The sequence below is a fragment of the Capricornis sumatraensis genome, chromosome 22, assembly GCF_032405125.1.
Source record: "Capricornis sumatraensis isolate serow.1 chromosome 22, serow.2, whole genome shotgun sequence".
Lineage (NCBI taxonomy): Eukaryota > Metazoa > Chordata > Mammalia > Artiodactyla > Bovidae > Capricornis > Capricornis sumatraensis.
The window spans coordinates 40,210,747-40,225,350 of NC_091090.1; the positions used below are offsets into that span (position 1 = coordinate 40,210,747).

At 43.2% G+C, this 14,604-nt stretch overlaps 1 protein-coding gene across 1 annotated transcript in view; it reads right to left on the bottom strand.

Moving 5' to 3' along the window:
* Positions 1–328: 328 nt before the first annotated feature.
* Positions 329–14,604, bottom strand: part of CDKAL1 (CDK5 regulatory subunit associated protein 1 like 1) — a 609,083-nt gene continuing 594,807 nt past the window's right edge. Inside the window, exon 16 of the mRNA XM_068960663.1 lies at positions 329–905. Within this exon, the coding sequence (XP_068816764.1) occupies positions 714–905 (192 nt within the window). The 3' untranslated portion in view covers positions 329–713. The remainder of the gene's footprint in view (positions 906–14,604) is intronic.

Here is a 14,604-nt window from a genome sequence, read left to right on the forward strand (position 1 = left end):
ACACCAATGACATCAGGTAGAAAGAAACAGTTGATGTAAATAGATTCCCCCCCTCAAAGAAAAAAGCCAGGAAAGGGGCAGAGCTTGTTTTAGACAAATTCAGTTTTTGAAAGTTTGTGGGTTATTAAAGAAGGGGGTGATTCCTCAGATTTTTCAAAATGTTGCCACGATCCCTTAATTGGCAGGCTCTTCCTATGCATTCTGAAAGGACTGAAGTTCCAAACACAGGTTTCCATATAAACTTTTCCATAACACATCTGCTGTGGAAAATAAAAGCCTTGTAATGTTGGGGCCCCAAACAATGCATAAAGAGAAAGATAAGATTTTAAAATGTTTATTGAAAATGGAAAATTCTTCTGCATGAGGAAGAGGTAACCAGACCCACCATACAAACAGGTTCTGACTTGAAGACTGGTGATTTAAAGGAAATGCAACCACTTGCATTTTTTTTTTTTTTTTGCTAAAAATAAACCCAAGGGCGCTTAATTGAAAAGATATGCTATGGCAGCCGTTATTAGATTTTAGGTCAAATAACCAATGGGTCCAACTCAATGTGAGACAGGGAAGCCTCATTAAAGAGTGTGGCTGAAGAGCCGTTAGTGAGGCCAGTATAAATCATTGCCCTTAGAGAACTGATGTGGTTGCTCTCCTTTTCTTTGAAGATTTGAATTAGAAATTTATTCTTCTTCACAGATGCTTCAGCTGGTTGTGTTTTAATTATAGACCTTGACCAAAAGCGCAAAAAGAATAGCAAACACAGCCAGGCCCACAGACATCTTCAGCGCAAAGTCCCGGTGTAGCCTTTGCAATCGTAGCACCATTCGGGAACTGGCCGACACTCGTTGATTTGCAGCTGAGGTGTGGGATACTGAGTTCAGGTGATTCCCAAGCCTGTTTCTGAATTCCTATGGAGAGAGAAACATAGAGGAAAGCAAAAGGTTTTAAGGACAAAGAAAAAGAGCAAAGCACTGATATTACATCAGTTCAGCAAAAGATTCCTAGAAGGAACTAATTTTTCTATTGAGATATAACTGACATATAACATTGTAATATTTGTATACACTGAAATGAGCATCACAGTAGGTCTCGTTACAGCACAGTTACAACATTCTTCCCTAGTAAAGATTGCTTTTAAAGATCTATTCTCTAAAACTTCCAAATATACAACGCAGAATTGTTAACTATAGTCACCATGCTGTACCTTACATCCCCGTGATGTATTTCTAACTGTAAGTTTGTATCTTTTGACTCTCTTCACCCATGTCATCCACCTGCCATGCCCCTGACAACCACTGACGGGTTCTCTGCATCTATACAATCAGTTCTGTTATTTTAGATTTCATGTCTTTCTCTGGTGCATTTCACTTAGTATAATGCCCTCAAGGTTCATTCATGCTGTTGTGAATGCCAAGACTTCCCTCTTTTTTATACTGAGTAATATTTCATTGCATACATACGCCACATCTTCCTTGTCCATTCATCCATTGATGGACATTCCGGTTGCTTCCATGCCCATGTCGTGGCTACTGTGAAAAACACTGCAACGAACATGGGAATGCAGGTATCTTTTTCCGAGTTAGTGTATTTGTTTCCACTCCAAAGTAGAATTGCTGGATTAAACCATAGTCCTATTTTTATTTGTTGAGGAAACTCCATACTGCTTTCCAGAGTGGCTGCACCAATTTACATTTCCACCAACAGTGCACGAGGGTTCCTCTTTCTCCATATGCTCACCAGCATTTGTTAGTTCTAATCTAGCTTCTGATAGTAGCCATTCTAACAGGTATGAGGTGATATCTCCTTGTGGTTTGAATTTGCATTTCCCTGATGATTAGTGCTGATGAGCATCTTTTCACGCACCTGTTGGCCATCTGTATGTCTTTGGTAAATTGTCTACAGTATTCAGATTCTTTGCCCATTTTAAAAATCACTTTTCTTTTTTCGTATTGAGCTACATGAGTTCTTTATATGTTTGAGGTATCAACCCCCTCATCAGATATCAAATACACAGTTTGCAAATATTTTCTCCCATTCGGTTGGCTGCCTTTTCCTTTTGTTGATGGCCTCCTTTGCACTGCAGAAGCGTTCTAGTTTGATGTAAGCAGCTTCACTTACTCCTTCATCACAGACACATTCAAACACCCACCACAGGTCAGGTGGGCTAAGTCAGGTATAAGCGACAGTTCCTTTCCTTTAAGGGTCAGACCAAGTCCATACATTTCCAGGTTATACTCAAACTATATGGGAGAGATAAAGAATGTTTATGGAGAATCAGGGCAGAACCGATATGGAGATGCATCACCAAGGAACTTAACTTTCAGGGATATGACTGTATCTACTCAAGAAAAGAATAACGACAAAGGAAAAACCACAGGAAGTAATTTTATTCAGCAAACATACTGGCTGTAGGAGGGCTGCTCCTGACCGTGAGGGGGCACCTGAAGGGCTCTGGGTGGCCAGAGGGATCCACCCCACTCAGCCCTTCCATTGACCCTGGGTGCCACATAGCCCTCTGGGTGACCCTCTGGGTACCAGACATGGAAAGACTGGGAAACCCAGCTCGGCAGTAACACGAGGAGCCAGGAGATGTTACAGTGAGAATTCTGAGGTGGCGTCTGTTCCCTCAGGCATCTCTGCAGGTGTGGGGAGGACGGGGGCCCTTGGCCCCTCTCAGGGGGGTTCTAGGGTTTCAAAGTGTAGTTCTGATTCCATGATATAAGATTTCCACCTGATGCACAGGCCTTAGAATCAGTGCCTCCTCTGTTGAAACCTGGATAACATTCTGAGAAATGGAGGTGGGGCTGGGGGAAGGAGAATACCAGGTGGAAGGAATGAAGCACGGGTGGGGAGAAGGGGGCGACCCAGGGGCAGGACTGCGGAAGGACAGGAGATCCACAGAAGCACCAAAGGTCCCTGAACAGCCACTTCCCTTCGCTTATTCTTTCTTTCCACGCTTTCAAACAATCCGCTAGTGACAGCCTCGGCCTCTGCGGAGAATGGCAGCCCCACTGTGCACAGCAGAAGTGCTGGAAGTGTGCTTTACAGAGATGACTCTGGCAGGAAAGTAGGGTGGAGTTAGGGGAGGGGAGAGAATGCGGGTAGGGAATCTGGGGCAAGGTGTGGCGAGAGATGGGGTGGAGGGGAAAAGGACCTCCATGCTGGAGGCATGGAAAGGAGGGAACGGCAGACTTCTGACGTAGAATCAACAATACTTGAGTTCAGGTGAGTGGGTAATGGAGGGACAAAGATTAGGAAGGGGAAAATGAGAAGAACTTTCACAACCCAATTTCCACCAGCAAAGACTTACATGTGACAGATATGGAAGAATTTTCTTGCTTTGACCGCAGGAGACTAATTGCAAAATTAATACAGCTTTGGATCACAAGGATACATCTCTCAAGTCCAATGGCAGTCATGCCATCATTTCCTTCCAGGCTCCTTGGGGACCTGGGCTGATCCCTTGCTGTCCCTGTGCCGGGGGCCCAGACAAGGAAGCTCACAGCTGGTCAGATGGAGATACTGTCCCCATAGCAGAGACACCTGCACCTCGACACGCCCTGGGATCACTCTCTTGTAAGATGGGTGTTCAGGATGGTATTTTGGAGTGGGGAATATGATGACAAGCTTTCATTCTGATTTGTTTAAAATAGCCCCAAGGTCTCAAGGACAGCACTCATATGGATAATGGCAGCCTTGGGAAAGAACATGTACTTCTACAGCTGAAATGACAGAAGCTCTGCATGTTCCTCAAAAGCAGGGAGGTCGCCTAGTTCATCTCTGGGCTCTTGGAACTTCCACAGCTGCAAACACAGAGCAGGTACGCAAGCAAGTGTTCAGGAATGAATGGATGGATGGATGGGTATGAGGATGTATTGCAGATGAGATCTAGCTGGTCAAAAATGGGCTCAGCCATGTCTCTGGTGATCAATGGGCACAACTGTACACGTCATGAGTTGCTGCCTCTAGCAATTAAACCAGCACTTTCTAAGCTTAGCTTTATAAGACCAGAACTAAGAGGCTGATTAATTTCTCCTAGGCCTGTGTCCTTTGATCTTTTTAAGTCACAGATGGCTTTGAGATGTCAGTGAGGACTACTGACTGATGTGGAGGCGTCTGTGCACATATATACACAGCCTGGCTCAAACCTGGCAGATAACTTCAGGAAGTTCACAGATTCAGATACTGTGGGGCCTGATGCTTTCTCCCCTCCCCCCCAAAAAAAAATCAATTCAAAATTAGGTACAGGCCCTTGGAATGGCCCCCTCAAAGTGTGAGTTCCTGAGTCTTAAGCTCTACTAGCTTCAGGGAAGATCTACCCCAACCCTCAGCTCTGAAGGCTGGACCTTGGTTCTGTGCCTGCAATTCCAGAAGCTGCCACTAGGTGGTCACTGGTGTTGGACCAGGGGTCAGGCTACCCGGGGGCAGGACTAGGTGAGTCTCCAAGCTTTAATCATTTGCGTATGCTTAGTCACTCGGTTGTGCCCAACTCTTTGTGACCCCATGGACTGTAGCCCACCAGGCTCCTCTGTCCATGGGATTCTCCAGGAAAGAATACTGGAGTGGGTTGCCATTTCCTTCTCCACGTCTCTTATAGCTCCCGTGTTGGCAGCCAGATTCTTCACCACTGAGCCACCTGTTTGGTTGATTCTATGAAGATCCACTGGAGAAGGGAATGGCTACCCACTCCAGTATTCTGGGCCCTGGAGAATTCCACGGACTGTATAGTCCATGGGGTCACAAAGAGTCGGACATGACTGAGTGACTTTCACTTCGTAACACCTTCTGCTTCACAAAGCTACAAGAATAGGTAAAGTACTTGTGCTCTGAGTCTGAAAAAAAATCCCTTTGACTGTTAACAAGAGTTTCATAAAAATTTTTCCTCTGCTCCTTCCAACTCATTTGCCATAAAATTTTGCTCAAAATATAAATGGTACCTATTAAACTAGCATTGTAGATTATCTGGGGCTGGGTTTGCCTTAGTCATTCTTCCTCAGGCACTGATTTTTTTTTCCTCTCGCACGCAAACACTGAACACATTTGAACATAACTGACCCATCTGGTGCCAGCACTCTCCTGTCCTGGAGGGACAGGCTGCATCACAGGAGCATATGGAAGTGCAGCGGCATCCCTCCACAGCCACAAGAAGCCCCCTGACTGGCCACTCTCCCTGAGAGCAATGTGAGGCTGACAACAGGGCAGCAGAGAGAAAATGCAGCCTGTCTTTACCACGCTGTGCTTCGGTTATTATCTCTGCTCAGTCGTATCTGACCCTTGGTGACCCCATGGACTGTAGCCCGTCACACTTCTCTGTCCATGGGATTCTCCAGGCAAGAATACTGGAGTGCGTTGCCATTCCCTTCTCCAGGGGATCTTCCTGACCCAGGGATCACACCCAGGTCTCCCACATTGCAGGCGGATTCTTCACCATCTGAGCCTCCAGGTCTTTACTCTGTACTAATTCACGATCTTGATTAAAAGAGTCTGATGATGTGTTTTTAAATATGATTGAAAAAAAGTTTCTCAGATGACAGAGTAATTGGTAGCCACCTACAATGCAGGTTTGTACATTTCAATTGTCAACTACCACTGGGATACTGAAGGAAAAGTAATTTGGAAATAAAGGAAATACAAGGACTTTCTCAGAGAGTCCAAGTTCCTCTAACATGCAAATGCACAACTATTGCAGTTTCCACAGTCAGAGCAGCATTCACGGTTAGAAAATAATATATATAGTATTTCCAGGCTGTAATGGAACAAAGTGCTTATAGGTGAAGTGATGATAAATAACCAGTAGCAAGCTAAAGTTTAAACATTCACATGTGCATAGAATAATGCACATAACTGACTTTAGAGGAGAAAAACTTGGCATAGTCAATAGTTCTGTAAAGTAAACAGAAGGCTTGAACCTTCCATAAACCTCTTAAACATTTGCAGAGTTATTAACTTTTGAAATTCAAGACACACTTTTATCTCTCAAGCTATAATACAACAAATACAAGAAATTTTATTATTTACTATAACCAAACATCAACACTCAGATTTATAATTCTTAAGAAGTCAAACAAAGCAGGATATGACCTTTGCTCAGTCAAAAAGATTCATGTATTTATCTAGTCATAGTAGATTAAGGACATATTGAGAAAGTGCTAACTTTAATTAACATGATCTTTCCTCCTTGTAAATCTCACTTTCATTGATTAAGTTCTAAACATACTTACATCCAAATTCTTAAACATATTCTACAAATTTTCAAAGGTGTAGCTTATCAGATCCTATTAAAGCAATACATCTATTAGAATAGAACCATGAATATACACTTAAAAAATCCTAGAAACCAAACCAATTTTGATGTTCAGAAACCTCAGGAAGCAGATAACACTTTCCTCCAATATCTCACATTGCTGTGGTGCTATTTTCAAGGAAACTAAAAAGGAAGGAACTAAGTCACAGCCGGCTCCAACTTCCTTCTTTTCACCAAAAACATTTATAAAGTGAGACACGGCTGCAGAGCCAGAGGCATAAGGATCCGGCAAGACAGGCGGAAGGTAAGCTCTGTGCATCAACACGAAGGAAAAGACTCAGTGTTTCTGGAACGTTCCCCAAGTGTCCAGCACATGTTTTTATTCCCCATGCCATCTCTCCTTTAATTTTCCCAACCACTCAGCGAAGAAGTTAACATGAGTTTCTCCCAACCTGAAGTACTTGTCCAGTTTATAGAGTAGGTGTAAGGGAGGAAGGAAGGGAAAGGTATGGCTTTAGTCATATTAAGTCTAGCTTGGGTAGTTACACATCAGAGATATACTTATAATGCAATGCGAACAAATGAGGAAAATCAAGGCACTGCTTAATTATTAAAACAACTGCCAGTATCAAGATTCCTACCAAACTGACTTTGTCCACTTCACAGGGAGGTAATGGTGTTGTTCTGTGTTTCCCTACAGAATGCCCTTCCAGGAAAACCAGCCTCAGGTCAGGTGATTTCACACGACCTGTCTTGCGGCTCTGAGCCATGCTGAGACTCAGTAAATGTGACCGGTGGATGGTATGTCATTGGGTTTTCTCTGCATGGGCGACACGCACACATCGCTAATCTGCTCACATTAGAACATGCTGCAAAATGTGTTTTAATGAGGAACAGTTGGTCTGGTTCTGCTCAAATAAAAGACATCCCTGTAAGAGAGCTGCCACCTGTCTCCCCATCTTGCAGTGCAGCTTCTAAGTGAATTCTTCAGCCCCTGCCACCTGCAGGTGCTGCCAGGGCCCAGCGATGGCATTCCATGTGCCAGCTCCCCTTCCTGGACGAACAGACAACCTTGTCCCTGCGTTCGTGTCATTATCTGATGCCAGGACAGACAGGGGATTACAGAGGCCAAGGCACCTTTCTCCACTATTCTTCGGGACATTTCTCTAATTGGGAGCATATTAATACCACGTCACTAAGAGTGTTCATTATCTCCAAACCAAACGTGGTAACATTTTCTAGCTCTTGCAGTCTCCGGAAAGAATGCTACACATACAGTCCATTAGTGTTACAGGCACATCATCATGTAAGAGGATCAACAAATGAAACTTGGAATCTATTACACCTGTTCATTTATTCTGGGAGAAAACTGGCATTGGAAAACCTCTGTTGCAATTACAAGATGACAGCACAGCACTCTCAGCCTTCGGGTGCCACTCGGGGCATGAGCAATTCCAAATCAGCCATTATTCATGTGTCATTTCCCCTCCCCCTCCCCTCAAATGTGTACTTGCTATCAGATCATTAAAACTGCAAAGCAAAGGTTTTCAACTGGACCACATACACACTTAAAAAACTCACTATGATCTTAGTTTTTTTTCATCTTATTTTGGTGATCGAGTAAACACATGGCTTTGCTAATAAGGCCAAACATAAATTATTAAACTATCTGCCATAGGATCAAATGCATTTCAGATTCTATCCTGAATAATTCTGGCTTGACATCCACCAAAGAAACAGATCTGATGTGCCCCTGTGTGGTCTCGGTGACCCCCCCTTGTTAGGTGCCCAACCTTCTGACTTGAGCTGCGCCAAGTGAAAGAAAGATACATAATCATATCAAAAACAAAAGCTCGGCATCTGCCCATCACCTAATTATTTCCTGTAAGATAGTATTTCATCCTACTCAAGAGATCTGAAAACAACTCTTAAGCTCTGAACTTCTTTTAACAAATTCAAAATATTTCTTATGTGTAAATTTTCTCATGGCCCAGAGGCACTGTTACAGCTTGAAGTGGAAGCTAACAGGGAGGAAGGAAAAATCATTTGATATCTTATAACTCAAGATAAATTAGAGTTCAGAATCTTTTTTTAACTGAGCCTGAACATATGGCCTACACAGAAAATCTATCAAAACCAAATATGTGATCAATGCAAGGAAACAGTCTTAAAATATACATTATGCAGTGCAATACACTATTGGAAAAGAAACTCAAGATCTCCTAATTTTGAAAAGTTTGCTTAGAATACAAAATTATCTTCAGAGCAGAAAACTACCTCTATCGTAACTACATTTTATCCCTAAAATATAAACTTAGGGAGGCACACCTTCACTCAAGCATCCCTAATGTCACTGCTGAAGAGAGTCCCGGGAAGAAGCGATGAACGAAGGTGACTGCTCAGTCTCGCTGCCTTCTCAACCCTCCACCGTGGGCTTTTCTATCTGAATGCTTTCATCTTCTTTGACCTTCTTAATCTTAGCACCAAATGTCCATTCAAATAAACCTACACTTTCCTTATTTTCAACTTCTTACACTTACCAAAGTAAGGAGCAGGGTAGGGTAGAGAGTCAGATTCAAAATTAACAGTACAGTTCTCTCTTCTGGTTACTAAATATCAGCCACAGATGTGTACACACACCCACACAGACACCCACATCCATACACACTCCAAGAGGCTTGCTTAGAACTATAAAGCCTGGGATTACAATGTTCATGACAGTAGCAGAAATCAGAACTCATCTATTCCAAATTATTGGCTGGAAATAAGCAAGCTGCTTCACAGGTGTGCTAAAGTTAAAGAAAAAGAAGGGATGAATTGGGTCAAAATGCTTCGTTGACAATTAATTAAGTCCTTTCGATAATCTCTTAAACCACAACCGAAACCATCCTCCTCCTCACATGGAGGAAACTGAACTGGGATGTAGATGACTGTAACAACTGAGTGCCTTAAAGTTAATCTTTAATCAATTCAACTCAAAATAATTACTCTTAGGGATTTTGTCCAAATAGGTCACCATGACAGTGTTTTGGCAGATATTTGGGTTTTAAACCATAAGAAGAACAACAAAAAAATGGGCGATGTTACACACAATCAACCCTGTCATCTTAAGTATTATCCTCAGTGCCACTGGATATATTGTTTTAGAATCAATGAGGTAAGGGATACCCCAACAGCACAAATATATTCGCTCATTCATTCGTTCATAAGACACCAAGTGAGCAGGCACTATTTCAGACATTAAGGCCAGAGGAGTCAGCAAAGCAGAACAGCTCAGCCCTCATGGATGGGACTGCTAACACATAAATATTTGCTATGTCTGATGGTAAGATGTACCATCAGGATAGCGGGTACTAGGTCTGACCGAACGTGGGGTTAACTAGTTTACAGAGGGCTCCTCAGGAAACCTCAGGAATAAGGTGGTATTTCAGCAGAGACCTGAATGGAGGAGATGACAGACATGTCACATGGCATCTAAGAGAAGCATGTTCCATGCAGAGGGACAAGCAAGCGGGAAGGCCCTCTGCAGGGAGCAAACCCGGTGTGTTCACATCCAAGGAGCAGCATGAGCCGGTGGCTGGCTCAGCGGGTTCGACGGGGAAGAGGCTGATGATGCAGTAGAGAGACCAGCGGAGTGGGCAAGGCACTAGGCCTTGGAGGTCACTACAGAGCCTTTGGCTTCCATGTTGAGTGTCATGGGAAACCCTAGACTTAAAAAAAAAATTTTTTTTTTCCTGTGATGAGACACATATAACATAAAAATTACCATTTGAATCATTTTTAAGTGTACAGATCAGTGGCAATTATGATTGTCATGTTGTACAACCATCCCCACTGTCTCTTTCTAAAACTTTTTCATCGCTCCAAACAGAAATCCTACAACCATTAAGAAACAACTCTTGTACCCACAACCTCTGACAAACTCTAATCTACTTTCTGGCTCTACAGAAAGAGGCTCTGCTTATTCTCGATCTTGTATATAAGTGGAATCCTGTAATATTTGTTTTTTTGTGTGCCCATGGCAGAAAGTGAAGAGGAACTAAAAAGCCTCTTGATGAAAGTGAAGAGGAGAGTGAAAAAGTTGGCTTAAAGCTCAACATTCAGAAAACGAAGATTATGGCATCCAGTCCCATCACTTCATGGGAAATAGATGGGGAAACAGTGGAAACAGTGTCAGACTTTTTTTGGGGGTGCTCCAAAATCACTGCAGATGGTGGTTGCAGCTATGAAATTAAAAGATGCTTACTCCTTGGAAGGAAAGTTATGACAACCTAGATAGCATATTCAAAAGCAGAGACATTACTTTGCCGACTAAGGTCCGTCTAGTCAAGGCTATGGTTTTTCCTGTGGTCATGTATGGATGTGAGAGTTGGTCTGTGAAGAAGGCTGAGCGCCAAAGAATTGATGCTTTTGAACTGTGGTGTTGGAGAAGTCTCCTGAGAGTCACTTGGACTGCAAGGAGATCCAACCAATCCATTCTGAAGGAGATCAGCCCTGGGATTTCTTTGGAAGGACTGATGCTAAAGCTGAAACTCCAGTACTTTGGCCATCTCATGCGAAGAGCTGACTCATTGGAAAAGACCCTGATGCTGGGAGGGATTGGGGGCAGGAGGAGAAGGGGATGACAGAGGATGAGATAGCTGGATGGCATCACTGACTCAATGGACGTGAGTCTGAGAGAACTCCAGGAGTTGGTGATGGACAGGGAGGCCTGGTGTGCTGCGATTCACGGGGTCGCAAAGAGTTGGACACGACTGAGCGACTGAACTGAACTGACAGGTCTAGCATAATGTTTTCAAGGTTCATCCTTGTGGTAGCAAATATCAGAACTTCATTTCTTTTTATGGCTGAACAAAATTCCATTGCATGTATATATCAACATATCAAACACATTCTGTTTAATCCATTTATTTGTTGATGGACACTTGGATTGTTTTCAGCTTTTGACTATAGTGAATAATGCTGCTATGAACACTCGTATACAATACTATTGGCATACAAGCAGAACAAGTATCTATTTGAATGCCTGCTTTTAATTTTGTTGAGTATATATGTTAGGTCATGGAATCCTAGATGATTTTGAGCACAAGAGAGACATGATCTGACTTTTATACAGGGTAAAAACAGGGAGACCAATTAGGCAGATTGTTTGTGTTTATTATCAGATTATACAGTACAGAGCATGGAAAACCAGCTCCTACAAGAATATTGTTTTTCAAAAAGCCTGTAGCAAGTAACACTATCCTACACCATGGATGCTTTTTGACAGTTCAGAGGAACTGACATCATCTGAAGGAGGGCAGAAAAGAAACATCACTCAAAGTCAGTGAAAAGGGGAAACTTAGAAACAGGATCACAAAGTATTTATTTTAGGTAACTATACTTTAAAAAACACTGTTGCGGTTAGAAACAATTACTGAAAAGACGAATGACCACCTCTTCTCACCATGGATGTGATATTAACATCTCAGTTAACCAGGCCCAAATAAATCTTCAGTGAGCATCAGCATGCCACCAATTTTGTACCACGTAGTCACGGATCACTTCCTCCGTGCCAGTACCACTGGGTGCCTCCCATGCATCATCTCCTTTCATTGCCAGAATTACTCTATTGAATAGACTCTATTACCCTCAATTTATAGAAGAGGAAACACACCTTGAGATGGTAAGTAACCAGCCAATGATCACACAGTTATCAGGGACAGAACCCAAACCCCAAATCTATGTAGAAAGATCACAAAGTTTATGTGCTTGAGGGATATACTAGTCTTTCAGTGTGGATATCTGCAAGAAAGAATCCCCAGGAGCCAGGGGCCTCCAGAAGGAAAATGCTGACCTCGATTATGTACATCTCCAGTGTTTTTTGGCTTTTATTTTTTTGTCTTTTGGACGTCTTTCTCAAGTGGTGGCAAATTTGAAAGTTACCAGATCTTACTTTTACAGGCTGACTTCCTACCAGATAACAGTTGACTTGACACATGGCTTGTGCATTTATGTTTCTCAGTAGTTTTATACAACGGCATCAGGGAGGTTGAGGGACAGGAGAGAATTTCTTTCTCTGGAGCCCTTTAAATTTAAAATGTGGCAAACTATGCTACAAAACAAAGTATTCATAGGCACAACTCAAAGTGAGTACTCTGAACACGACAGGAGACATAGGCTGAAAATTGATGGTTAGAAGCATGCCTGGTTCTAAGGTACTCATCATTATAGTTTCCGTGAAAAGAATTTAAACTTGCAAGATTATTATCAATTTAAAAGAGGCTTTTGCAATCTGCTTATCAAGATGTCAAATGACTTCAAAGAGCAGGTTGGGTGGCTTGACTGTGATTTTTTTTTAGCCTTTGAAGAATATACTAATGTCCTGAGCTGAAGGAACTGAGGATTATCAGCCTATCCTGCACTGTCAACCTCCCTGCCTCTGGCCAAGAAAGCCTCCCTACCACCGTGCGCATCAGTAAGAGTCAAGTTCATTCAACAAACGTGTACAGAGCACCAGCTCTGAGTCAGGAGCTGTGCTATGACCCAAAGCTGGTGGCAAATGGAGCAGCCGGGGCAGCCCTGCTCCTGTGAACTTGGCTTACACACAGGCAACTTTCACCATTACACTCGTGCTCAAAACCCTTCCAACGTGCATGGCAGAAACTTCCAGTACTCCCTCATATCTTATTCATACAGAAGTGTGTATCTCCTAAACTCTAGGCCATGTGAATACTTCTGGCCAATGGACATGAATAGAAATACCCTACGCCCCTCCTGTGTGAGGCAGTGAAGAGCTGGCTTTCTAGGCAGCCGACCTGGGTCCCTGAGTGCCCGTGTAGAGCAGACAAGCCCTGATTCGAGATCACCCAATAAATGGTACGAGATGTGTTGCAGTGAAGAGCAGGAAATAAACCTTTCCTGTGTTAAGCCTGAGATTTCACGGTTAATGTGTACTGCAGTATCATAGACTAATACATGCGCTTTACTGTATTGGGTTGGCCAGAAAGTTCATTCAGGTTTTCCTGTCACATCTTATGAAAAACCCAAATGAGCTGTTTAGTCAACCCAGTGTAACATGCCGCCGTTGTTGTTGTTTGGTCGTAAGTCATATCTGGCTCTTTTTTTGACCCCATGGACTGTAGCCCACCAGGCTCCTCTGTCCATGGCATTTGCCAGGCAAAAATACTGGAGTGGGTTGCCATTTCCTTCTCCGCAGGATCTTCCCAAACCAGGGATCAAATCTGTGTCTCCTGCGTTGGCAGGTGGATTCTTTACCACTGAGCCACCTGGTAAACCCAATATAATCTGCTACTTCACTTCAAACCTCAGGGGCCCACTTTTTACAATGAACATTATTATACACTTGCGCCCAACTGCCCACGTCTACTTACGGATGCCCAAAGAAAGCCCAATTCACTCCTGCTCATTCTGTCACTGACTTATGTTCCCTTGGCATTGAGAAGAATCTTCTCCTTCACTTGCCTGATTAAGTCCTTCTTATCTTCCAGTCCAGTTCTAATCCCATCAGACCCATGACACCCTCTGCAGGGGAACTGTGTGAACACCCTCATCACACTGGTGTTCTCCCCACTGGAAATTCCACCTCACTGATCCAGATTCCAGGAAACACATTCCATCTTCCCATCCTCTCTGTCCTTCTGGTACAAATCTGAGGCCCTGGTTCCACACTCAGATGCAACAGGTCTGAGACACGGATTGTGAAGCAAGCTTTGTCGGGAAGTAGACAGGAGCTCGGGGCTTCTGTCTTGCTGGGGCAAGAGGGGCAGAGGCAACATCTCTTACTAGCAGCTTCTATGTGGTCTGGGTCTTATTTCTGGAAAACTTAGCAAAGAGTCTGCTCCGCAGCCCTTCTAATTATTCTGTGAACCGCTCAGTATCCCTTTTTAGACCCCTTACTGTTTACCTGTTTTCTGTCGTCTTTAGAGAACCCTGATCCATATATTCGCTGATCCCTCAACTCTACAAAGGTCTCCTGTCTTCCAGTTTCTTATGATCTGATGTCATCTCATTTACCACTTTATATATTACAGATTTTGTTCAAAAAGCACCTGTCTTCCTTTCCCAACTACACTTCCATCTCCTTGAGGGCAAGGATCACACTTTAGACTCCTGACCCCAAGCAGTGACTGGAATAGTGCTGGACCTACTTTACAGACTGATCAGAGGACCACTTAATTTATCATACGAATGAGGACCCCTCAAAGAATGAAAAAAGGGCATCATTATTAATCATACCAGGACAGCAGGTGTAAACCAGGACCGTCCCAGACAAACTGAGACGTGATCATACTCGGCACTGCTTACTGATGCCTGAGTAAAAAGCTCAAGACTTTTGCAAGGAAAGGAACATAGTCCAAATG